Below are 27742 nucleotides of genomic sequence, written 5' to 3' on the forward strand. Positions count from 1 at the left end.
TCGCGATCAACTCTTTAAGAATCATTGGCGTAACCGATGCCGTCTTCAGCTGCAAATAAGCGGTTGCTGAGATTCCTTGTTTGAAACGGTCAATATGACAGAATTGAAAATGTTTGGCTCGCCAGTTTGGGACGCTGCATAGGCCTACGACACAATGTCCAGTTGCCAATCGAATATAAATAGGCCTGTATGCAATTACGACCTTGCACTTCTCCTGTTTCTAGGAATAAATAATACTACTTATTATATCTGTGCAAGTTCAATTAACGGGCTGTTTTGAAGTCATCCGAGAAACATCTTGTTAATGTGATTGAGCGGCACTCGGCATGAGATGATAGATATAAGTTTTAGATGTCGTTCACGTCATCACCAGATCGATTTCCAGATTTCTATGTGGGGGAATTCCCAATATCAGGGAAATTCCAGACGAAATTGGGTGAATGCTCTTTGATTTGGGGACGTAAATTTGCTTAATTTCCCCAAAATTCGCCTGGAAAGTACCCGGAGATCGGAGGAATTGAAATTCAGATAACGGAAATTTGGTACTTTCTGGACAAATTGGGCTAATCCTCTTCAATTTTATGCCGCAAATTAGCTAGATTTTCCTGAAAACAATGTCCCTCCTCCAAATTCGCCTGGAATATACCCGGTGATTGGGAATTCCCCGCGGAGAATCCGGATATCATCGTTCACCGGAATATCTGGGCACTTTCCTGACGAAAATTGGGAATTTTCCTTCATTTTCCAATTGAACTCTTTTATGAAACTGGAGGGTCTCCCCAATTTTCATTGCTGGATAGAAGATATCGTGTGGCCTACTTCTTAGGCGATTCACGTCCTGTCCATTTTTTATCGTGACAAGCGTGCCTGCCTGCCTCCACATGGCTCACATACGTCGATTTTGAGTAACTGCCAAGGATTAGCTTTCACAATCCGGAAACTCATCACGGGCGATCGGCTCAAGCACGGACTTGGACACACGATTCTCAAAAATTCACACCGGGACTATCCAGAGATAATATATTCATGTATCGACAAGTACTTCATATATTTCGCTTTCACAATTATCGAGCACAGCACAAGAACAATGTTCCCTCTAAGCTGCGCACGCGCGCAAATGCGCAGTGCTTACACGGTCTTTGCGCACAGAAAATCTAACTTGCGCACAAAAATTCCGAAGTGATGACCTTTTTTATTTTAGTAGTTACGCACTGTTGTCCGAGGGTCTGCGCAGTGAGTTGGTGAGTGTGCGCAGACTCGTTGAAAAATTAGAGGGAACATTGCACAAGAACACAGAATTTCGGTAAAAATCAACACGCGGAGTGCAATTGAGTGAAACGACGCGTAACCGCGTATCAAGGACCAAGCCCACATCGACAACCGTACATGTTAAAAGCTATATATGGTTGTGACGTGGGTATAACAAAAATTAGCTTTTATACGAGTAATTGAAGGACGCGTCACTTGATATTAGCGATTTTCGATCTGTTATCTCAAATCAAAATCTGGGTACACGCGACGGATCATTGCCTCTTCAAAACGGACGCAAGAAAATGAAAAAACCAAACGCAAATTCCAGAAATTGACATCACCAAATGACAGATTTCGTTGTTACACTCCCATTTCTGACCGAGTCACAGACGTGGTTGTTGAACTACATCGGAATCTACAGAGTTTGCACCCGCTTGCGCTTAGCACAAAAACATCAATTAAATGCAAATTGTAAATGAAGACAATCAAAATCAACATTCAATGACAAAGACCCCACTACCTTAAACTGAATCCGCGCAGTCCTGCTCGAGCTCGAACCAAACACTAAAATCGAATCTGATGTAGTGAAATTCAACCCGTCGCGTGTATATACATTATACAAAACACATCACGATTTCCAGCCACAAGCGGACATGAAATTTTTCCCACCACTAACTATATTATCAGAGCAGCTCGACCGATTACAATTGGTTGAATTACCATATCGAAGGAAATTTCGGTACCGGCCAATTTTAGATCAAATTAGGGCAGTTGGGAGTCGTGGAGCTATAGTATTAGAATACCGGACTTGGATTATTGCTCATTTCTTACAGCGTGTCCGAAGGTCGCCTTTCTAGTTCATGTCATGCCCATTTGTTCAAGCATAGCATTGGCTGCAAAGATGTTCAAATACATGCTCTGAAGTTTTAAAAATGCGCCTCAAGCCAGATGACAATATCTTTAAGAATATCGGCCGAACATGTCGGTGTATTGTATTACACCGATTCTCAGTGGACGTAACACAGTGGTTAACATAAGTAGAACAGACTGTATAGCATGCGACAGTGAAAAGACAAAATGTGCTATTGTGATGCGGGAGAGGCCGGCGCTATGTCAGTCTCGGACTCTGCCTGGTAGAGGGCCCTGTCATCCTGGTAATGCGCCATCAGACGGAGAAGCGGACGGATGTTCAGCCACCACTGCGTCTTGGGAATGCGCTTCCTTGAAATAGAATTGGTTTATCACATTAACGACCTTTTTTCCCACGATATATCGTAACATCATCAATTTCTACTCAGGTATTCGAGGCTACGAGTCGAATATCACTCATTATCATAAGAGTGTGGATGATTAAATGTTCAAATGCGTACATTTTATGCTACCACAGAGAATTTATAGACACTTCTACACCATGTATCCATGACGTTGCTACATGATTGAATTTCAGCTGGATGCTTACCCGGCATGAAAAGTTCGAATTGTACGCACTTATCTGTAAATGCTATATTGCACCAACTTGTTATAATTCTCCCCGTACCACAACTGTGGATTACAGAATGAAAATATTCAACATTTACAAAGTCCTTTGACGCCATTTTTCACAGGCCACCTTGGAAAGTACAAAAAATTTTGCACACAACAATCACAGTATTAAATCAGGTGGGAATTGGAACAGGAGTAAACCATTCTAGTTTCAGTCCACAATAGGACCACCAGAGCAAAGTATAATTTTAGATGCCAAAATACATGACCTGCTTTTCATACGGTACAAGCTATATTTTCAGAGGCGATCAGGAACGTGTTCATAACTGAAGTAGATGACGGGCACTTGCGCAACTAAAAATGACTCTAACAATGGTATAAGTTGGCATATTTCTATGCTGCCTTAGTTTTAGTCGAAATCACAAAATTGTATGCGCTAAATTTCAGACTCCCGAACCACATCAGCAAATGCTCACTCGAAATTGGCTTCCCCCTTGAGTGATTTGACAGGTTGGAAGATCATTTGTCTTTTCCTCATGCCGATCAGAACGATATCGTCTTCTGAGTCGCAGCACAATTTACCTGAATCAGAAATATTGGAATCATGTTCTCAACTATCTGCTGTGTGCAGGAGACAAATTAGTTTCCTGTTTCTAATTCGGTCAGACTGTCAATAATATTGGACTGTAATTGTGATTTTCTCCCCAGTTCACAAACGAAATAAAGCACGAAACAGAAAGTTATCGTGAGGTTCCGTGCATGTATTTCATGCAGAGGTGGTCAGGAACGAAGTCCTTCTACTTTCTGTAGTACTGAACTCGCTGTTTGCAGACAATTTAAATTTGGAAATGTAGAAATTATTTTCATGAGTTTGCATCAATTTTACAAGTGAAATGGTCATAAGAACAGCATGAAAAAGTTCCTGGGTCACGATAGCTGAACATAGTTTCAGAGGTTGCGACTATTTGTAGCATCAATAGTAATTTAGCATTCGGCGTGAACTCGCTAATCCCGCATTTCAAAAGTAGTTATCTAGTGATAAAGGTATGAGACCCCAGATAAAATATACATTTTGAAACTACATACTACAGTTCTTTTTCCATAATCTAATTCCACTACACGTAGTTTTGACATCGACATGACTTGAAAATTGCAATAATGCATTCAATTAAAAATGAACTCTGGTATCATGTGATCACAAAAATACCAGACAACACTACTCAAATTTTTGCACCAAGCCTTGGCGAGGAGGAAACATTCGGAAAAAGGAACACAAGTTCACAAAAACAATCATTTGAAGATAACTTTATTTACCGTATTTCACGCAATCGGTTATCTTCTTTGTGATCCAAAATGCAGCTTTTGCTGCGGTCTTGGTAGCGAAATTCCTGTCAAACGGCGAAGGTACCCCACCCTGTTACAGAATTGTAAAATTACTATTACGGCTTGTTAAAATCAATTACATGGCCGATTTGGGTCCAGTAATAGCAGTATGGTAGACAAGTGCCAATTTACAATGGTGTGCGCCCCGCGAAATGGGTTTCAAATTTGGGGCAATCTAGTATGACTAATCTAAGCGCAACTGGATATAAGAAGACTGAAAAAAATATTAACGTCATATGCATACGCTGACTTTGCCTATGAATATTTTTGACAAAATCTAGTCAATTCCTAAGAACTCTTTTCACGTGGAGCTATTCACGATTGTTATTCGTAGTCTGATATCGAATTTGATTGGCAATTTTGGCCTTGCCAAAACTGGTATAAATAATAGGGTTGTTCAGATTTGAAAAATTGTCAGGAAACTTCGATGCTTGCGACCCAAATGATGGTTTAGTACATAAAAACACTTTTATGAGCAATTTTGGTCATTTTCATTGTGATCTTATATCCCTGAAAAACCCCTAAAGATCCACGGGGCAATTCTCCTTACTACTGGATATGTAATGTTGACCACGACACCGGTTTATAGCTTTTGTGACGTTATCAGTTGAAAACGGCCGTGTAGAGATAATATATTGCAATAACATAGCCATGTTTTCAAAATTGTACTTGAATGCAGTCCTATTAAGGCCATTTTACAGATATTTTACAGGTATTATACAGATGATTTGAAGTTGAGAAAAGTATTACTGACATTACATGCCTTTGAATAATACCTTACGGCTGAAAACTAGCTGGGAACATCAGTATTTGTTCACGAATTGCAACCCAACGGCGCTTCTTCGATGTACGATCCAAATCAAGCCGATGTCAATGGTGCAACTAATACATGATTCCCATGAGCATGTCAGACAGGTTTTGCCGAGCAAAACTGAGATGCATGTGGCCTTACACGACTGCATTTAAATAACATTTTGAAAACATATCTATTTTATTGCAATATCACGTCTCTACATGGCCGTTTTCGAATGATAACGTCACAAAAGCTATAAACCGGTGACATGGTCAACACTACAGATCAAGCAGTAGCGAGAATTGCCCCGTGCATCTTTAGGGGCTTTTCAGGGATAGAAGATCACGACGAAGATGACCAAAATTGCTCATATAAGTGTTTTTATGTACTAAACCATCATTTGGGTCACAAGCATCGAAAATTCCTGACAATATTTCAAATCTGAACAACCCTAATAAATAATTGGAATAATCGACGCCAACAGGTAACCTCTTAATTATTGAAATATTTCATGCTGGTGACGCCATATTTGGTGATACGATTGTTGATAGATAAAGTTCTTTTGATATTTCAGCTAGTTGCTGACGATAACCTCTGACGAGTGTCAGCCGAAAATATTCGGGTTCATTTCAACATGAATCTTCTGTTCAATTGTATATTGAAATTTTGTACCTCTAAGAAGCTGTTCAAAATGAACCGTGCATAATCAACAGGGTTAAAAGAACAAACCAAAAAAAACATCATACAAAGTAAAATGATTGTAATGAATATTTAGGCCTACTGCAAATCATTGTGTCTTGACTTTCAGCGAAATCCTGCAACTTGGTGTGCACCCCACTTAAGAACGGCTGCTCTAGTAAGACCGAACTAAGCACAATTGGGCCAAGACATTAAATATGAAAGGTAGACTTTACACATGAATAATATATTTGGATTTGAAATAAACCCGAATAGTAGAGAATTAAGGAGAACATTGTATCAACAATCGTAGCATCAAATATAATGTGACCTGCAAAAAAATTAGAATAATCCAGACAAACAGATGGCTTATCCATATTTCTTATGCCAGTGCAGTTCCATTTGGTGAACACCATGTTTTTAGAGAAAGTTCTTCAGAAATCTGTTCAAATATTCAAGGGTGGTTCAACCTGACAAAAGCCACAGTTCACCTGTTGCATGTGACCTAGCACGTTGACTCTGCAATCGAAAACGCCCTTGCCCTCTTCCGAGTAGAGTTGATGGATGAATTCGGTCGTGAAATTGTCGTTGGCTTTTTCGTTTCTCAGCACCAGACCGCGTTGGATCTTGCCCATCATTTTCGTTCTCAAATGCTTGATATTTTTCTACAGAGACACAGATACAAATGGAATATACGCAGCAAACGTTCATCAATGATATACTTTCCGTATTTAATATTGAAATAAGGAGGAAGCAACTCATTTAACTAGAAAGGATAGTTTTCATTATTGCTACTGAAACGTGTGGCTTGTGTCGCTGACCCACGATCTAGACCAGTGGTTCCCAAGGCGAGCAATATTGTTCCCTGCGAGGGGCAATTTTGAGGGTTAAATAAAAACGAGGCACCAAAGCGGCGAAAATGTTAACATATTTAGTTGATGATTATAAATTAACTTCTGGTTTTTTGCTAAGTTAAACCAATAATTATTGGTTATAATCAATGGATGTCGGTAGAATAGCGTCTCTACGCCTGACTGACACATTCCCACGAGAAGTGAGGATGTTTGACGTGCTTCGCATAACACCAATTGAACTTGGTTAGGCATTCTTTGTAGCAAAGTGTCAAAAATGATTGCACTTTCGTTAGCGATTTTGGGGGGAGGGGCAATAAAGACATGCTGAACTCGATAAGGGGGTGCTGAATTTAGAAAGTTTGGGAACCACTGTTTCAGACAAACAAAAAACCTGCAACCTTACGCTGAATCTTGGCGCCTAGTATCAATCTCAAACACAGCAGAATCTTTTGGATGACAAATGGCCGAAACGCTCACTTGTAAGTCCTTGATGGTAAAAGGTTCTTCGCAGATATAAGCAGCGTCCGCGCCTGCCGCCAGTCCAGCCATGGTCGCCAGATATCCGCAACAACCTCCCATCGTTTCCACCAGAAACGTACGACGTTTGGTGCCGCTGGCCGACATTTTGATACGGTCGCACGTCTACAGGCACGAAACACATGTTTATGCAAGATTAGCGAGCAAACAAATGTAAGATCGATGTAAGAAGACACATTTTACATCGACTCACAAGCGACAATCACTGTGTCGATGTATTTTTTGGCGGTAACTTTTCAATGTTGCAAGTGATGCACCATATAACGCATGCTGCTATTGATGCCTGATTGACGAGAAGCCCACAAATTGGAAGTATTGTGATTGTCTTCAAATGATTCGGTGATTAGTTTAGTGCAACTCTACTCATCACGCACAATAGTAGTGACTAGCTGGCTCTAACTGACAACGATTTAAATCGGTGATTCCCAACTGCGACTCAAAGGTAGCCTTCTTGTGGCTCTGATTGACCTCCAAATACGTCACAAAAATATGATGGACGACAGTTGCTGTTTGTTTCTATGAGTAGTTTTAGTCAATTTCTGTGTATGAATGCTAAAATGAGGAATGTTAGTTATGTCTAAAGCCGACCAAGGCCGCTTCTGAATACAGGCCATAGCAACGGCTCTCAAGCAAGTTTTGAAAATGCACCTTAAGCAAGATGCTATATGTTTGGAATACCAGCCGAATACATAAGAATTATCGGTGAAGGTTCTAGTTGTTGGTATCTGTTTACAAGGTTTAAGTGAAAGCATACCGTTTCTCGTAAGTAGAATTCCTGAAATACCATACACATTTGAAAAAGTTGATGAGTACATGATAGTGGCTATCAATGCCTAGTTAACTTGTTGTCTTCGTACCACGTTACAAATGAGTCATATCATCCAGTGTACGATAAGGTCTGATGAACTTGTAAAAATTCAAATCAATGTCCCTTGACACGCATTTAATCAACGGAGAATCACATCCAAACATATGAAACCAATTTGACTCTGCAGTGCAAGTCGCGTGCAACACTGCAAGCCACATGCTAGTAAACAGCGAAACGCACACACCTCACACACAGCATTCAAAGCCGTATCGGATCCGATCGAAATATCCGAGCCGGGCACGTTGTTCGACAAAGTAGCCGGTATCACAACCACGGGAACTGCAAGTTCGCTGTGTTCCTCTCTCGCTTCGCACAATTCCAACATGCCGTGGTAAGCCTTTCAACGTAAATACAAGCAAAAAGATTTTTCGCAAGTCTCCGTCACCATGCCGGATTGCAAAATTGCACATGGTTTGTCGGTGAGCAATGTTTTTTTCTGGTCGGCGCATTTCTAGAATCAAGCAGTAGCATGGAGTAGCTAAGCGGGGTCCATAACATAATATGCCCATAGAAATTCCTTATCAGCTACACTAGTAGAAATGCCAGTTGCTATATTCATATCATGCCAACAGAACAAGAAAAATGTTTGTTTTTTTTGGATGAAAGCTGATAATTAGGGTACCTTCTACAAAATAGCTACTCCGTGGATTTATTAATTTGCCTAAAACATGCTGCACACCAAATTTGGCTCACTTCCTACCAGTGGAAGCGAAGTTATCGCGACAGAAAATTATAGATTTGAATTAAATAGTAGGCTACGTATGGTGGCAAATTCTTTGAATATTTATTATAGGCTACACCTACCCACCGTGAATACTTATTTCTTCAAATCCAAAATTTTCAACTGCCATAACTTCGTTCCTACTGGTTGGAATTGCGACAAATTATATATAAGACGTTTTTTAGCCACTCTAATAATTCCATGGGGTAGGCAGTAAAATTTGAAAAAATTACATTTATTTTTATTTGCTAAATCCAGAACTTTTTTCTGTTATGGCGATATTTTTATACGTTGGAATGCACAAAATTGGCAGCATACTCTAATGCAATTTAACAATTTTATCTAGTAGCCGGTAACATTTGAATTTTTTTTTTGAACAGCCCTAATTGAACATTGACCCACGTAGATATAACTTCACAAACGCATCCTCGGTTCAAAGGTAACAAATCAACAACACAAGCATGCCGCTTCAATCCGCATTCCTAGCGCGATAATCCGAGCCACCTCGACAATTTTATTCAAGCAGGAATCGCATCCGATACTCATTTCAGATCCTGGCATGTTGTTGGAAATGGTACACGGTATCACCACAAACGGAATGGCCAGAGCCGGAATTTCAGCACGCCGTTCATAGATTTCCAATGCGCTCGTGTACGCCTGACGATGCATCGATTAGTAAAAGATTAGCAGCTCAATGACCTTATGTAGTTCAGACTTGTTCATTCATATTTATCATGTAATAACAGTGCATATTACAACTCATAAGCATTGGACACCGCTTGGTAGGGACCATGTTGCTAGCTACAGTATTTGGTTGGTGGTAATGCTTGAGTATCAAACTTGAACAAATTACCAAATTACGCTAGTTGACGGTCAACTAATCACCGTTTTTTGGGTAGTTCTAGTTCTAGTTGCGGATTTGAAAACTGGGTAGTAGTTATAGTTGTCAGTTTTGAAAAGTGAGTAGTCTAGTTCTAGTTGGGCATCTTGAAAACCCAGTACTTCGTACAAGTTTGTTTGTGATCAAGCCAAGAGACTTTGCTTATTAGGTAATGTATATAACTAAATGCCAACCTCAAATCCTCCAATACAGATAATCCCACTTATCGCATGTTTCGTAATATTTTTTGCAATTTCTCCGATGTCACATTGGCTCGGTAGAGTTCTGAAAAGACAATTTGAAATATGCAAACAAGGAATTCATGTCTCATTGGCAAGGAATTTAAAGACAGTGCTTTAACAAGAATGATAGGGGCCACTACTGATAAATATGGATTTGTTGCAGTCGTAGTAATATGATATGATGAACCGTACTCAGAGGGAGTGCGGTGCGTATGTGCAATGCGCACTGCGCATGAAATATTCATACGGGTTCTAATGTTGCAGCAAGCTCATACAGAAATCAATGCTTAGTTGTTCTGTAGCGCACCTGCCACAGTGCCACTAATCGCAACAAAATTAAGTTGCTGAAATACAGCTACATATCGAATATGATGAGTGATAAAAGATAGAACCTGAAAAAAAAGCAGGATAAAAAAAATTACGTTGAGTGTCCTATGGTTCACATGCCACCCAGTCAATTAACCTCAGCAGTCAGCATTCTGCCCATGGCCTAAAATACAGGGCTGTAACTGTAATGACTCGAGTCATGACTCGACTTGAATCGCGATTTTTGGTGCCTCGACTTGATTGGAGTCATTTTTTTTAAACACAGAAAATGACTGGACTTGAGTCAATATGTGTATCGACTCGATTTGTACTCCAGTCATAGCGCATGACTCGACCAAGTAATATGACTAGAGACTCAGACAGACAAGACAGACATTTCATTGCAGCTTCAACAATAGTCCAGTTAACACATTATTGGTACCGGTTTTTCGTTTATCAGTACTGGTACTTGAAAAATAGGGCCTGAAACTGTGAGGAGTTCATCAAATAAGTATATAATGAATGCGAGGCATTTGATATCACCGAAGTAGTGTTGTAAAAAGTGAGTTGAACACGAAACAGTGTACATAATGACTTGGAGGGGACTCGAGTCTAGACGCTATGACTCGGACTCGACCCTCCTCTTCCCGACTCGGACTCGGTGGTGAATTGAAAATGACTCTACTTGACTGGAGTCAAAACTATAGAAGTGAAATTGACTTGTGACCCGGAACGTTGTGACTTGGTTACAACAGGAATGAACAATACAATAAACTGCAAGCTACAAAAAAACGACTGCCGAAATTTGTTTACATTTTTTTGTCTCAAATCCAAACTTTCGATTTCTGAAAGCACATACCACCCCATAATCTCACCGTTTGGTTCCCAATTTCGATCCTCCGAATGACACCCAATTGGCGACGTCACGCCACGAAAACTCCTCAATCTAAATATGAGCCGCGCATGAATTACTGAAAAACTGAAAATGTCCAGGGACACACGAAAAACCACTCGATGCAAAAGCAGTTAGTCTAAAGGTGGGAAGGAACTGGTGCGCTGCTGATAAATTGAAAATGTCAAACGGTCATTTTCATCATCAAACTTTTATCTGACACCGCCTACGCATTGGTAAAATGTTGAAATTTTTAAAAATGCACTCTATATAATGAATTGGAAAAAGACTAACGACAGCTTTTGTATCTGCTCACCAATCCAGTGGCAAGGCCTTCGAATCCGTTATGCACCACGAGCGCGTTGAATCCTGAAAAGAGGCAAGTACGCACGGCAGATCGAACAGCTGCGTTCATGCCCGCGGCTGGAGCTCCAACGTTCATGATTGCAATATTGAACGGTTGCTAAACAGATTTACACACAGTGAAAAAAGGTATTTGCGAGGTACACGGACATGAACATATTGTGATCAAGGCTTTGGAGCTGGAGCTCTATTTGAAATTCAAATGGCGCCAGTTGTTTGAAGAATAGCTCCAGCTCTAATTCTTTCATAACACGCTATTTTACTACTAACGGCTGAATTCACATAATTCAACGGCAGCCCTTCACGAAATTAAGAATTGATGCCTCTTTTGGCCACTTTTTCCAAGTCACCGTGTTTGCTGGGGATTTGACAGCAAAACAGTCGTGTGTTCATAGCCGCAACTGATGATACTGACTTCTGAATGACTCGGTAGATTGTTTTCACGAGAGTATTTAACGAAGCCGGAGCAACGGTGTCAATTACCTCCGGCGCTGGAGCAACTAAACATGTAAGCCTGCTCAAAAGCCGTGATTTTGATGATACCCAAGATTAGGATGAAAAGGTTAGAAGCAAGATTATAAGCTATCGATCAACACTGTCCTCAAATCCTGCAGCTCGAGTTTCTATACCCGTGTCACTTTGGCTTCAATGTAACCAAATCCTCCAGGCAGACTTGTTCACTTTTTCCAAACTAGAATTAACATGACTAAATCCACAAAAGCTTAGAAATTGAAGGGAATTCCGAGTTGGAAAAAAATACAATGCAAACCAAATCAGAGCTCTTCCTCAGAAGCGTCAGAGTTACAAACGTCTGTACATCAAGCATGGCTCGTTTCACACGATACAGTTATCTTCTAGCATTTTCAGAAGAACCAGAAATTAGAACATAGAAACATTTCTCAAATTAGATTAAAATTAGATTATCTACATTTCGCTCTAATTGGTCTAATCATAAGACTAGCGTTATCTAGTTGTCAAAGTCTGCCCAGTTCTTCCTTAAATGCATTTCTTACCGCATCAAATCGAAAAAATACAGGCCACTTCCATCCCTTGCAATTAGATTACAGACATGACACTGCCCAATGCTATTCTCTAGCACGCATGCACAATGCAAACAAGTTCAAACTCACCGCACAGCACTCCGATACTTCTCCTTCACTGGTGAGCTGATGGGATGGAGAAAAATTGGAAAAAAAAACAGTTCGTAAAATAGCAAACAAGAAACGCACTCCAATTCACAAAACGCATAGGCACACAATTTAAACGTAGAATTACCGGAATAAATGAAATCAGACGGCCTACATTAATTGGTATGCTTGTTCTAATTACGTCGTTCCGGGGCACAGGAAAACATTGAGAGAACTGCATGTTAAAGGCTGATAAAAAACCTAAATAACACACTTTCTCAATCGGACATTTCACTAGTACTTCATAAGCATTGTCATATAACTATGGCATGGTGATTTGCACAACGAACCCATGAAAAATCTTGATACTTTATAGGCTCGCTCAGAAAAGGGCATTGATATCTGGCTCTGATGCATAAATTGTCTGCTGACAGTGCTATACTCTAGCCATAACGACTGGATCCAAGTGGTCATGCACAACATCACACATGCCTTCTTTGTAACAAACAACATGACATTGCTAATGCGCATAAACTCCGAAATGGGTCTAAATCCCAACATGCAGCCAAAAACAAGTTACCTCCGTGATTGTGCCTTTGTTGAAAGATCCTTTAGTGACGGCGCCCAGCTTTTTATAGATCTCCAAATTACCGAGGAATGTTCTAAGCAAAACGTTACTGCATAAGACAGTGGCTCCTAAAGTATGGGCCGCGAAGGGTGAAAAAATATGATTCCTGCGTGGTGCGATCTCAGCTACAGTTATCGTGTACATTTCCAAGTCATCAGCGTTGCCATCAATTTTAAGAAGTTCGTGATCGTTGAAAATTTCCTGCTAGGAGGCTGCCGCTAGAAATCGATTGGGAGTCACTTTTTTTATTGAACCCAATGAAACAGTGACATTCATTGAAAATATTGAAGGAAAAAATTCAGCGACATCAACAATGCTGATTTTTGTCAAGAGATCATGTCTCATAAAACTGAAGATTTTAGCCAACTAAAACTGGTTGTCCATGGTACCTTTGTCTCTCTCAAACCGGAAAAACATAGCCTGTTAACGTTAAAAATGAGGTTCGATGTGTGAGGTTTGGGTCTTCAGATGATCATAAAACTCAACTTTCAATCATACTCGTCTTACCTCCCGCGTAAGCTGGCAGCTTCCGTGAAACGAAGTTCGCTCATGGCTTTTTGAACGGCTTGTGTCTGTGAAGTTAATTGTTTTTCACCATGACGTTGTGTATACAGGAGTGTATGTTCCAAGTAACTCTCATTACAGACAACTTCAATGCAAAGAAGTTAAATTCTAACAACACCCAGGTACTCGATTTTGTCCAGCCAGTAAATCATCACCTTTTTGACGCATTCCATCAGCGGAACGCGAACAGCTTGATTACCGTCCAACGACACGACATACGCTGGTGTTGAGGGGGTGGCTTCCAGAAGACACAACACAGCTTCCGAGCCCATTCTTGTCGCTAGCACTCTGTCGAATGCGCTTGGAGCACCACCACGCTGAACGTGACCTGAACAATAATTTAGCTTAAATTGGTATTTGGAAATTGAAAACATACAACAAATTAACACAGATACAGCGACAACACAAAAAAGGTCGCTACGGTCATCATCATGAAGGCTAATCGGTGTCTAAATATAGTTCATGACAGGTCATATTGTAATTGATTTCAAGGTGTCGATTAACGGCTAGTTTAGACAGCAGCTGGCGAGCCAATATTTGTGTGGAGGCCTTTCCAGTTCAAAACTTAACAAAAATGCTCCATTTAACCGAAAAGAATTCACATCGGCTACTCAAAGGGGCACTGCACTCTAAAAATGATGTGATCTCAAATTGAGGAGCAAACGAAAATATGATTCGGCCGTAGCCGATTTTATCAGAACGCCACCGTAATGTAGCTGCAATTTAGTGAGAAGAGAACTTCACGCTCCAGCAGTCACGCAGAGATCGAAATTTATATAGTTGTCAGCCGATGCTATGAATGAAATATGTCATACACGTCAAGGTGGTTTAGATACCGCGTTCAACGGGAGATGTTGAGTCACGAGATTTATGTCAAAATCTGGCCTATCGTATTCTATTTCTGTCGTGTACGACATATTCCCCTCATAACATTGGCTGAAAACTATATAAAGTTCGATCTCTGTGTGACTGCTGGAGCGTGAAGTTCTTGTGGAAATTTCAATGGCAGCTCCATTACGGTGGCGTTCTGAAGAAAACGGCTGCGGCCAAAACTTTTTTTCGTTTTGCCCTTCAATTTGAGACCAATCATTTCTAGAGTGCAGTGCCCCTTTAACAAAACGTAGCCTACTATAACAATAATAATAATAATCAAATTTGTGATTCAATTGAAAACCAGTAATTTGCATTCCTGATCCTGGTTACCTTTACACCTAAATCCAACTTGACGTAATATTAATGAAGTAGACATAACATTAATGAAGTATGCATGTATGAAGTATGGGCAAGGTAACAGTGTGAGGTCATCCAGGTCCCAAGGGCGCCAGAGACATTGGGAACCCCCTATCACAATTTCAGACTCGGTCATTGTGACATGATGATTATTCAGAATACCATTTCAACATATCTATCCTGTTCTGTGCGCTCACAACCACCAATTGAAATCGACACAAATTAGGTGTGCAGCGTTTTTTAAGCAACCTTACGATTTAGTAAGTGAGTCTTCGAAATCCAGAGAAAAAGTTATTTTTGAACAACCCTACCGCATAAGTGCATAATCACTTCTTTAGGCACAAACAAGTTTGGTACTCACAAGCATATAAGGTATCATCTAGCGAATGATAAGTTCTAAAAATGTGGCTCACCTCCGAAGGGAATAAAAACGGATTGCAAAGCAATTTTCAACAACTCTCATTTGTTCATGATAGCATAATAACAAAAAGCACTGTCACGTACCTAATACCGTGACTCTTGTGTCCAATTTCAGTCTTTCTTTGATCACATTTTTCACGTTTTCCGACGTGATTGCCTCTCCTTTCTTGTTAATTGCACCTTCTGCCACGATGACTACGTTCAGTCTGTTACCCCAAGAACGGGCCTGCCAACGAAAACACCCAAAATCAACCGAATTGCGAAAAAGGTGTCCCTAATGAATAATAAAAAAAAACATTGACAAAAGTTACTTCAGGCTGGATTTCGAATAGATGCATATGGCAATAGGCTTCTACAAACTACAGGATTTTCAAAATGTGCAACTAGAACTACTCAATTTTCAAAACTCGGAACTAGAACTAACGCCTGTTAAAAATCAGCAACTAATTAGATTCATTCTCGCATCAAATAGCACCAATTGCCTGGAAATCAGCAAAGAAACATTGTATATAGAATCGGCATTTGTAAATGCGCATTGCGCAACTAGAACTACACACTTTTAAAATTATGCAACTAGAACTACAACTAATTAAAAAGCCAGTTTGCTGACCGCCAACCAACTGTCCAGTAACATAATATCATGTTAGGGCAGGCGTTATTATGGCTGGGATTCAATATTTGTTCCACTGGAAGTGAACATCAGTTGTAAATGAAAAAATAGTCTGTAATTTGTTAAGAGGAGTTTGATTATATCCTCGATCAAACACTTACGTTGTCCAGTTTGGCACACATTTTCTCCGGCCAGTCGTCTCCCGGCGGATTTTCCGGGATAAATATCCAATCGGCGCCACAAGCCAAGCCAGTCACAAGCGCTAAATACCCGCAATGACGACCCATCACCTGAACAAAGCAAATTTCAAACAATTCTCAATTACATCAGGTTATATTCAAGCGATAATACCGACCTCCAAAACAAAAGCGCGCTGATGGCTGTGAGCGGTCGTCACGATGCAATCGACACATTCCACAATACGATGCAGAGCCGAGTCAGCTCCAATGGTCATGTCCGTGCCGCAAAAGTCATTATCGATCGAACCCACCTGCATGCAAAACTTATACTAGTAAATAACATAATACGAAGCCACAGCGGTATATAATACCCTAATAAAGTTAGGCAAGGTCACCCGTTTGTCTATATATCGTAGCAAGGAGTGGTCAAGCAAGAACTAAAGTTTTCATTTCCAACTTCGATTAGAACGATTGAATTCGCAGTAGCTTTGAAACGGAATCAAATTCCAAAATAGAAAGAAATATAACAAAGATCAAGTTCAGTCCACATCAAATCAGAGATCATTCTTAAGCATGCGAATGAAAAATGTCAGTACGCCGTGCGTGGCTCGTTTCACATTATACAGCGTTTTCAGGAAAATCAGAAATTTGACTAGAATTCAAATAGGAGCATAGAAACATTTCACAAATTATTTTAGAATTTTGCTTGCACTGGTCGAATAAGACAACTAGAATTATCCAGATACTCAAGTCGGGAGGTGAGAAGCTTACACGGGCTACGGACAAAAACAAATTTTGACAAAATAGACAACAGACTCCAAACTCCATCCAAAATTGTGCTAGTGTTCAGAACCAGCCTTACATTTAGAGTTGCATTGAATAGCAACAGGGCATTACAAACGACAACCGTCTTACATATTATACATACACATGTTGCGTGCAAGTTCGGTAATTTATTTGAGATTGATCACTGGATGCATTGAAATTGAAGCGAAATTTTCCCTCAGGGTCAATCTATATTCCTGTAACGCGAAGTGACTCGAGTCAACTCAAGTCATGAGTTAGAGTTGACTCGAGTCATCCCAACACTGGGCAATACCAGTAATGATTGTGGCGTGTGAGTAAAAACTGGTATAGTTTAGGCGTGGAACGTACCTAATCTCTCATCCCTACTCATGAATGCCTATTCTCACCAGTCCCACAATATTGAGATGACTGTAACGTATTTGTTGACCGGCAGTTATTTTCTCTTGATCAACGAGCTCCTGGAGTAGCGACGGCCATTCTTCGCGAAACAGATTAGCACCGGTGAGCGATCCGTCACCACCTACAAATTAATATGCGGCTAGTCAAATCAAATTCTTACGACAATAACAATATCATTGAAGTGTCTGAAGCAGATTTGTAATGACTCGAGTCATGACACGACTCCAGTCCGACTCAAGTCACGATTTTCTGATGACTCGAGTCACTTTCTCAAAATACGGATATGACTCGACTCGAACCAGGTCATATGATGCGAGACTCAGATGGCCAAGACCGACATTTCATTGTAATTTCAAAGAATAGTAAAGCAACCACACTATTGGGATTTCGTCTATTTGGTACTGGTACTTGAAAATGCGACCATAAACTGCTAAAGTGAGGAAAATTACTTTATTATAAATGCGAACCATTCGATATCATTAAACAGAGTTATAAAAAGTGGCTTCAACAAGACTTTAACTGGAAACTGAGCAGTCATCACAATGATTTGGAGTCATAATACCATGACTCAGACTCGATTTTTTTTTAAATGTGCAACTATAACTACCAACTAGAATCAGTACTGGTAGTCTGTACAAGTCTGGTGTAGGTAGTAACTTATTCCACTCCAATACAAGCAGGAGAAGTGATTGTACCAAAGTAAAGCGAATTTCAAGGCAGACCAAAAATCTACTCTTCAAAACTTACTTGACTACGCGTACTTGTCACATCTTTTTCATTTTTCTACCTCCAATCCAAATAGTTTTGACAAGTCTTACAAATCGCTACTTCTATTAGTAATTGAGTAGAAATTTTCAGCATTACTTCTATTTCTACTTGAGCGGCAACAATGACTAATGACTATACTACCTCTGTATATTAGCCGGGACTAATTATCATATGAATGACAAACGCTTGTAATTTTCGTTTAAAATTTTAATTCATCTGCATCACAGGTTCCCAACCCCCTGGAAAGATTTTGAAAGGAAGAGAGTAAAAATAACGAATTCTGGGCCGAAAATTTATTCATTTATTTTAATGATAGCAAAGCGACTCAATGCTTGCCTCATTCTAGCACGGGAAAGTGAAAACGAAGTTTGAGAAACACTGATCCACATTGTCGAAAGTCAGGTTGTGTAAGTTTTTGGAAATTTCCTCTTACCGATTGCACAAATATTGGTAATGCCTCTCGTGACAAGGTTGTACGCGGCTTTGAGACGACCTTCTCGTTGTCTGAAGTCTTGACATCTGGCGCTTCCAATAATCGTGCCACCCTTCAACGTGAAACCAAAGTTGCTTCTTCCATGTTATGCGTCGACTTAAAATGTAATGGCATCATACCATCTGCAATATACCAGATACATCGTCCCATCCGGCTTTCATGATATTGTCACCTCCGTCGACCATCCCTTGATAACCCTTGGGAAAGGTGTATAATTTTAATTTCTATGTATACAGTCATGTCATTAGCTTGAAGATTGATTAATTAGTCGATATTCAAATGAATTATAGCTTTCACACCAACACCCACTGCAAGAAAATATTTACTGCCCTATAGCTCAAACACTTTTCAGTGCCTCTTATCAAGCGTTATCGAACACTAACCGTTAGACAAAAAAAGTGAAACCATTATGGCAAAGTATGACATAAGAAGCAGAGCTACGGACCATGATGTTCGCATGGTAACAATGGCAACAACATACACAACATACACAAAACCAAGCATATCTTGTTTTGACCTTTAGCATTGCACAATTTAAACTTTGATAGTTATATCATAATTTTGCCATATTGGTTCTACGTTTAAATCCCTGGAAAAGGCAGCCCAAAAGTATTCTAGTTGTAATAAATGTATAATTGCAATGGATGTAGCGATGAATGTAATCTTCAAGTTTTGCACCATGGACCAGCTATTTCAATAAATTATACTCGTACACCTAGTAGCTTAAAAGAATATTTACCTCTTTTATTAAGTACGCTTCAGAACCACAAGTTATCGCCATCCGTACAACTGCACGAACTGCAGCATTCATCCCTGTAGAAATGCAATTGCGTTAGTGAGAGAAAGAGATTGACTACATCAATCGATACAATGCGTAATTGGAAGGCACCAGTGGCATGATCACCAACAATACTCAATAGGGTTGTAATGACTAAACTCTAGTCGCAATTTTTCGTTGACTCGACGTTATTTCATCAAAATGAAACATGACTCGACTCGAGCACCTTTGTGTATTGACTCGACTTACACTTAGACACATATATAAGCAGGATTTGGGCTAATTTTTACATCATAGGGGGACATTTATAAGTGTAGATCTAATGCAGTAAATTGCACTCGTATCTCAAAAGTGAAGTAGACCAATTATCTCTGTTATCGGAAATGGACCCTTATTGAATATTTTCTTGAAAACTGCACACAGTCAAACGTAATATCATAAACTAGCAGTTGGATAAAAATTGGTAGAGCAGCAAATATACTAACAGAGATCTTGTAATTGTAATACAGCTTACATTTTTGATTAGACCAGTGCATTGGAATATGATTACATTGTTGGGAAAAGATTTAATCTCATTTGGATTATGACTACAAGTTTATATTATTCTGTCATTGGTACTGCATCAAGTGATTGCAGATCTTCATTTACCTGCAAGCCGACAGACAGCAGAGATAATTTATTAATCAACATTATAAAAATGACTGCAATAACATATCAATAGAATATAATATGATATGATATCGCTGGGTTATATTTTTCATCTGAATGAGTCACACACAATGTACAATGCGATGTCATGAACAGATAGGAGGATGTCGAACGACACGCAATATTATAATAATATCACTGGGATATCTATAACTGGGTAAGGTTTGGTGTTGTGAATACGCCATATTTTCAACACTGAGCGATAAGTGATATAAGGAAGCTTAGTGTACGATGTTGCACACTTTGCTTTTACCTTGGGAATCGCCTCCGCTCGTGAAAACAGCAATGGCGCGGCCATTTCCGTCATTTGTGGCTGATGATATCCGAGACAAGCGTCGAGGAACCTTGGCATGCTCGGCTCTCGAACCTGTTTCTGGGTAAGAAGTCATGCTCAAAGAAAGACACCACAGTACTCGCCTACCCTGAAGACCCGGAAAGCTATAGCTCAAATGCTCACAGGTCGCAGCAAAAACAGAACGACTGCCGCAAACAAGACTTGGTTGCTGCAGACGCAAGGTTATCTCGCAAACCCATGACCTTTCTAAATGGTATGCTTACCATGTTCACGCATAGATCGCTCAAGTTACCAAAGAAATCTGGATTTCGACGGCAAGGTTGCCGAGAAAAAGGCCAACTCTAACCAATTCTATGTGTCGACGGGTCTTTCGTAAGTCGAGTCGGAAAAATGACCTTTTTTAAAGTCAAACCATCAATATTACCAGTAAAATTTCCAAGTCTCTCCCACTAATAAATGCTACTTCATCTTTTGTGACTTGTAAAAAGTGTTCTCTTTTCGGATCTCATAATATGGTATCCCTACAATTGAAAGATTTTTAGAAACTACTGAAGTTTCAAAATACGTGACTGGAAGAGCTAACGACCTTTAAAAACCCGTAACTAAGTAGATTTAAGACCGAAGCAACTCGTAATTTATTTTTATTTTATCGGAATCGGGTCGGCTTTCCACGTGAACATCATCAGTACAGGTTTGAAATGGGACGGTTTCAACCCCCCAAACCCACTCGTGCCTGTATTCATTATTCTCGCCAAGCGACAACACGTGTTTTCTAATTGTTCGGCAAGTAATTTTTCTTTTGAATGCACAACTAGAATTAGAACTAGGTTTAAAACCGGTACTTAGTTGACCGTCAACTAACTAGATTGATAGTTTGTACGAGTAATGTGCTATAGTTAAGATATTGTGTTGGATATCGTGCGTTAGATTCTGGGTTCAATGTTTCTATGTATTTATGATGATACCAAGAAATATTGGAGGGCATTGCTCCGCCCTGACAGCAACTTCATTGGATCATTCTTCTTCATTCTCCATTCTAATATGATCAATGCTCATCGATTCGAAATCATGCACTGTTGGCATATCAAAAGGCAGAAAGCAATCGAAACGACTTAGAATAGTCTATCCAATGCCCTGTAGCAATGTTCCCTCGAATTTTTCACCAGTCTGCGCGCACTCACCAACTCACTGCGCGGTCCCGTGGACAACAGCGTATAACGACTAGTAGAACAAAAGGTCGTCATCATTTCGGCTTTTTTTTTTGTGCGCAGCCTAGATTTTCTGCGAGCAGAGACATGAATTGTAATCATCAATAGCCAAATTGTTAGAATTAGGGATGGAAGTCGGATAGTGACGTGCGTAGAAGAAGATGGAAATATCCGATTCTTACTTTTGGTTTAACTTCACCTCACATAGCGCTGCCAGCATCATAACCATGTAGGCTAGGGTTGCCATACGTCCGGAATTTCACTGAAAAATCTGCGTCCGGGAGGAATTTCTAAAATATGCCTGAATGTCCGGAATTTTGAAGGCTGTGAAGCAGGCTCAAAAATTTTTCGTAAATCAACATAAACAATATTATTTTCAAGCAGATTTATGCTATTCAAAATTGTTCTTCGCGCCGCGCGCGAGTTAATGCAACGTATAATGATATTAGTATGGGCTCCAGACCCCACCCTCGCCAAAAAAATGCAATCAAAATAAATATAAATAACCATCATTTACTGAAATAAGTCTGATTGTAATCGCAATTATAAGCTAACGGTATATTCCTAGAGTTGGTTAAGGCCGATTGGATGCTTCAATCACAGACAGTGGTTCCAAATCTTGGGGTCGTCCGCCTTTATCTGGAGATCGCGATGATGTTGGACGTAATCAGCTTCCTAGGCCGTGAGTAAGTTTGGGCAAGCTGAATTTTTTTTAGTTATCAGCTTATCAAGTTTTGAGCTTTGCCACGAAACATTTTCAACTGGGAAATTAAGTCGCGAGCACTAACGTAGCCAGAGAGGGGCGAATGGGACGATCGCCCCTCCCAAATTTTTGGAATATTTTCGAAAAATCAATAAATATTACAGTATTTTTGGGCAAATGAATGCAACCTAAAAATTTTCTTCGCGTGATTTAGTGTCCATACGTGTCTTGATTTTATTATCGGTATCCCGAAAACTAAATTCTGCCGCAAATACCCATAGTTGAATTTAGCTGCATTCTCAATTATGAGAATATAACAGTACCAGTAGATACCATGTCATCCTTGAAAATGTCCTCCGAGGACGCCTTAATATCCTCTATTTTGGCAATTCGTCCTCCTTCACAGCTTTTAGAGGTACGATGATGAATAGATTCGAGTGAAAATGGGCATAAATGACGCTAAACAGGAAATTCGTGGCCCGAACGTAAGTGACGATCTCCTTTTTTTAGTCAACCAACCATAATTTCGTGGTAATTTTACCATTTTTTCCGGATTTTATTCCAGCATTGTAAGTCTGAAGATTTTGAAAAAGTGTCTTCCTTTCCCGATTCCAAAATATGGTAACGTTTCTATAGAGTAGCCCGAGGTCGTTGAGTTGATTGAGTCTAGGGCTGTCAGTTCAGTATGGTGGTTGGGGACTGTTAGTTCCGGCAATTTCCGCTCCAGGACACACGAAGACATATAGGATACGCTACACGCGACTCCCGCAAAGTGCGCTCCCAAAATGATTGACGGCCATAAAACCGACGCATGTATTCCGAAGCCTTCGGGTGCTTAAATGGCTGGCGCCTGATAATCATGTCCCTGCGATCAGAACCCTTCGACATAAATGCGTTTGACACAGGAAAATATCGCCACCTCCTGTTAAAAAAGGCTAGCCTAATTTGAAATCGCACGAGTCTGATCAAAGGAGTCTTTTTAATTTGATTTGGTATGTAACTATATGTATCAGCTATTCTAACCTTAAAGTAGCGTAAATTTTTACTAAATAACCATGCTTCAACGAAGTAATTATTAAGAATGGACACCACTTGCTCAAATACACGAAACAATAGTATTGATAGATTTCTTTCATCACTTAGTGTCAGCGATTTGGGCTCGTCGTTGTCGGTGAAACGATCGCCAAATACAAGCTATAGTTGGCAATTGGAAGCTTCCATAGGGTATGTGTGTGTGTGTGTATGCGTCTAAGAATCATATGTATAAAAGGGTAGTGATGAAAATGGGCAATGGAAGGATGTACGATACTGCGAGGTGTTCCCACGGGGAACTCCCATAAACTCATTAAAATTTTGCCCCCTCTGCCCTCCCCCCCAAAAAAAATTGCTTTTTTTCTGGCTACGTGGGTACAACCCTGCGCGTGAGCGATCTTTTGAATGGTGACAGCATTCTCCGTAAGTCATGAAGTAACAGCGATATATGACAACTGTCCCGCCCGACGCCCACCTGCTAGAAATTCAAAAATAGCTTGCCGTGTGGTATGAATATAGAGTTCAAGATGTATAGTATAATCAAGTGTTTCTGAATGTTCGATCACACCACTTATATCAGCCCTACCGGTAAATCTGATTATAAAAGCGTATTTGCAATATGCAAGTAACAATATAAGGAACCAATTTCATTCGTTAACCATGAAAAATTTTCGCGCTTCATTCGAAAGTGTCGACGCCCTATATTTCCATAATCATTATATTATCGCATCACTTTATGACTGTGATCGGGATATATGCGTAACGATCGCACGGATGGTGTGTTAATCATTCAATAAGGGCCCAAGACCATCGCTGATACCTATATTTTCTACTTATGTTTATGGGGGTATTCATTTACGTCATCGAATTTTTCGCCCTTGGTCGCGAGCATAAAAGGTTGGAAATCACCGGATGTGCAACCTGCTGGTGCATTTTATAGTAGCCTAATATATCGAAGAATCAATATTACTGACAGAACTCATGCATATAATTTAACAGCCAAATGCATATAGTAAGTGCACAACAAGTTACATCGACTACCCTATGGTGGGCTCAAGATCAGTGCGTTTTTGGCGGAAGGGGGGAGAAAAATGTTGATTAAAACACATAAACAGAGAGCCGCACCGACCTAACTGTATAGCAGGGCTGTCAAACGCTATTCTGACAGGCCAGACACGGCCCGCCAGATGATTTCATCCGGCCCGTGGAGGAATCTATTGCAAACCCAGGGATATATAGAACTCTATATATCCGTGTGCAAACCATAGCAAGTAGCAATCACCAGAGCCCACATTACAGATGGCCCAATCCATGACCTATGTTCCACTTCATTCCTGTATACAGTCGATGGGCAACGCTTTGCTAGCGTGACGTCATATTGACGGTCAATGCGTCACACCTCATTTTAAAATCCGCTAGTGGGCGCTGAAGAATGTCCGGAATTGGCTTCACAAAAATATGGCAACCCTAATGTAGGTCCACCTTCCAATATGCTTCAGCAAATGGCATACTGTGCTACTTTGTTAAATAACGTAATAATTTACTCATGTCCAGGCCGTGTTATTTTTGGCATTTCAGGAGCCAGATGCCAAAACTGCCAAAAATAAAAATTTGAAAATGCCAAAAATAAGCAATTTTTGGCATATGCCAAAAATAACGCGGCCTGCCAAATAGTGTATTTCCTTCATGGTGTTGTGTCAACAGGGCCGCGTTACAAGCGAGAAGAGCGTTTGTGAAAGGCAGGTTTCTTAATCTGGGTCCAGCTCACCCATTAGGGGTGAAAGCATGGTGTCCTAAATGGTGTGGGCACAGCGTGATTGAACGGCTGACTGCATTTGGTTTACGTCATACTTTCCATTTGTCCCAAGGCAATTTTACGACCATTTTTGACCGGCTTGTCGAGCACTAAATTTGATAAAACGGGTATCAATGAGAAGCTGCCGCAGTACTGATTATTAAAATATAAATTATATTCTGCTCATGGAGCTGGAACCCCCAAAATCAACCACGATCTTTGCATTGTGATCGAGTTGAACATTGTGACGCAACAAACTGTCTGGCTATTTCTGAGCTGCATAGTCTCGTTTTGCCAGACAGTAGGGATGGTGTGAACCTCTGAAAGGTTCAGGTTCGTGTGAACGCGGACCTTTTTGAAAGGTTCTGTGTGAACGCGAACGTCAAACTCATGACGTCACATTGCTAATTTCAACCCTATATTTCAAGATTGACCCCGTACGCTTGCTAGATTTTTACATCAGAAAACGATATCAATCTCATTGATTGATTGAATAAGCATCATTAGCTGACTACATGTAGTGTATTTCGCTCTTGATATTGTGTGATTGCGGGTCAAGCTCACAGCAGAGAGTCACTAAATATTCATAAGTAAGGCTGGATAGGCGGAAGGGTGGATATTTCGAGCAAACCTTTGTAACAAAGCAAGTAAAATTTTTCAGAATGTCAACGTGCATGCTCGTTTAGTGTTGATTGTTTATGCTGTCAGCGCCATGCATAGATTGGCCCGTAGTTGAAATGCAATAAATTTGAACCAAATATGTTATAATGAACTGAAAATTGTAATATATGAAAAAAGGTTCACAGTGCAGAACCTTCCAAGGTTCTGTTGTGAACGCGAACCTCAAAATTTCCGAGGTTCACACACAGAACGCGAACGTGAACCTCACGTTCACACCGTCCCTACCAGACAGTCTTGTTGCGTCAATGTTCTTAAACAAGCTAACCTTCCCGGGACTCTTCCATGCGAGTTGGTAATATTAAAGCCACCTGAAGTGACAAAAGTCCTCCGAAAATATATCGGTAGACTGAAGGAGAAATGATAGTCGGGCTACTAAATAGAATGTGTTGAGAGACAACACAGGAAACTCCTGGAAAAGGATCGGGAAGAAAATTCTTTCCGCGATGAGATCGATGGCACTGGCGAAGTGATCTCTTCATAATGCATGAAAGCCGGTTCGGCCCTCCAAAGATTTTGAAGCTCTGAAAACCTTTTGTGGATGACTGGCAACATTCTTTCCCTCAACGGCTACTGTTGAAGCCGATATTTCCCAGATTCGCTGGGCGAGAAATGAATTTAGGAGAAACTTAGCTGACCTGAGTTTGGAAGCACTGTTACAGTGCAAACGATTTAAGTCTATTCAACAGCTGTAACAATCAGCTGTTGAGCGTCTTTGTTAGGCTTTTCTTACTTTTTTTTGCTTATTGGCACCGAGTCCGATGGATACTGCACATTTTGTGGTTTCGTTTGATATTATTAACCTATGAAATCGTTAGGTTTTTTCTTCTTATTATTGTTTGTTGGCACTGATTATACGTGGGTGCTGCACATTTAGTGGTGTCTTTTGACAAACTAGCCCAAATAAAGCGTTTTTGTGACTAATTCGAGGCTGAAACTATCTATTTAGAGGACGATGCCAAAACTGCCAAAAATAAAAATCGAAAAATGCCAAAAATAAGTTATTTTTGGCAGTTTTGGCATATGCCAAAAATAACACGGCCTGCTCATGTCTCAAACATTTCATCTGGCCCCTTTATTTAGCAACTCATAATATGATGAGTACTGACGATGTTCAGTTTAAATCGGTGTTTCAAATTGCAGCTACGGATTCATTAAGACAAGTCATGCATATTACGTTACCTCCGACGCCGAAACAGAACTGCTTTTCAGTCGATTCTTTATTGAAAGCAAAGCATTCTTCCTCGACTTTTCGCTTTTTAGATTGCTTTAAATAACTCATCATGAATGGGCTGTACCTAACTGCATATACAGAAGATGAATCAACCTAACATGTAGGCCTACATGTACATTGCACACGCAAGACTGTTTTTTCCAATAGCACTGACAGTAATAACCTAGCTGAAGTTGCCGATCTAAAATCAAGCCCGTGATCCGAGTGATGTCATTTCCGTTTTGACTTTCTCGGGTGTATAAATAGGACTGTGGTTGGTTGGTTGGGTGGATAGACTAAACGACATAACGAGTAAGTAGGCTATAATCCGTTCCCCAGGACACTTGGATTATCACCATCCTCAAGCAAGTTCATATTCTATCGATGAAGTAGCCTATTTCTCAGATGGTAACTGGACGACTGTCAGCTCTCAATAAAGCTACTATTGATTATCTCTAATAGCTAGGTCAGTGTACCTCAAATTTATTGTAGTTTGCGCCCCCTGGACATTGAATAAACTATGAGCGCCCCACTTCGTATTGAACTTGGGTTTAAGCTTGGAAGTTGTCTCTACAATATTAGAGGGTTACCATATTTTGGAAATCTGTAAAGAGGACACTTTTTCCAACTTTTCAGACTTGCAATACCGGAGGAAAATCCTGAAAAATGGTAAACTTCGTGGTCGGTTGACTAAAGAAAGGTCAACACCCTGGCTCAGGTCACAAAATACAGTTTTTCTTACACAATATCAGTTGATTAATTAAAAAAGAAGAATATAAGATCAACTTTCCGGCCCAGCTCTCGAAATAGCCGCTAGAGCTTTGCTTCAGCGCTGATTTACTGCATCTCAGTCGAAT

General features: G+C 40.2%; 1 protein-coding gene across 4 annotated transcripts; it reads right to left on the bottom strand.

The window, feature by feature from the left end:
* Window positions 1-1006: 1006 nt before the first annotated feature.
* LOC145439891 (ATP-dependent 6-phosphofructokinase, muscle type-like) lies at window positions 1007-27070 on the bottom strand. 4 transcript variants are annotated; one of them, XM_080317550.1, is made up of 22 exons: window positions 26855-27070; window positions 20215-20334; window positions 19215-19288; window positions 18595-18672; window positions 18416-18527; window positions 17202-17335; window positions 16185-16319; window positions 15991-16119; window positions 15304-15445; window positions 13725-13897; window positions 13513-13577; window positions 12958-13039; window positions 12381-12416; window positions 11204-11350; window positions 10871-10941; window positions 9642-9732; window positions 9072-9224; window positions 6919-7083; window positions 6079-6252; window positions 4048-4147; window positions 3210-3315; window positions 1007-2472 (listed from the first exon to the last, which is right to left on the bottom strand). In XM_080317550.1, exons 1-22 carry the CDS (start codon window positions 26955-26957, stop codon window positions 2334-2336), a joined length of 2529 nt encoding a protein of 842 aa, XP_080173676.1. In that variant the 5' UTR covers window positions 26958-27070; the 3' UTR covers window positions 1007-2333. The 4 variants fall into 4 exon arrangements, with proteins under 4 accessions (XP_080173676.1, XP_080173677.1, XP_080173675.1 ...); XM_080317551.1 differs by lacking the exon at window positions 9072-9224 and adding an exon at window positions 8031-8183 and having other exon boundaries at window positions 20215-20328; window positions 26855-27066; XM_080317549.1 differs by lacking the exon at window positions 9072-9224 and adding an exon at window positions 8031-8183 and having other exon boundaries at window positions 26855-27066.
* Window positions 27071-27742: the final 672 nt, after the last annotated feature.

The sequence above is a fragment of the Botryllus schlosseri genome, chromosome 5 (assembly GCF_051294905.1).
Source record: "Botryllus schlosseri isolate E-star chromosome 5, Bs_hap1, whole genome shotgun sequence".
NCBI lineage: Eukaryota > Metazoa > Chordata > Ascidiacea > Stolidobranchia > Styelidae > Botryllus > Botryllus schlosseri.

What these genes read in the sequence shown, in the direction of transcription:
- LOC145439891 (XM_080317550.1), bottom strand. Translation starts at nt 26,957, where the DNA reads ATGATGAGTTATTTAAAGCAATCTAAAAAGCGAAAAGTCGAGGAAGAA. An exon ending in ATCTCAATATTGTGGGACTG is followed by an intron (nt 16,320 to 17,201) that starts GTGAGAATAGGC and finishes TTTTGCATGCAG; the next exon opens with GTGGGTTCGATCGATAATGA. An exon ending in TGATGGAATGCGTCAAAAAG is followed by an intron (nt 13,578 to 13,724) that starts GTGATGATTTAC and finishes TTAACTTCACAG; the next exon opens with ACACAAGCCGTTCAAAAAGC.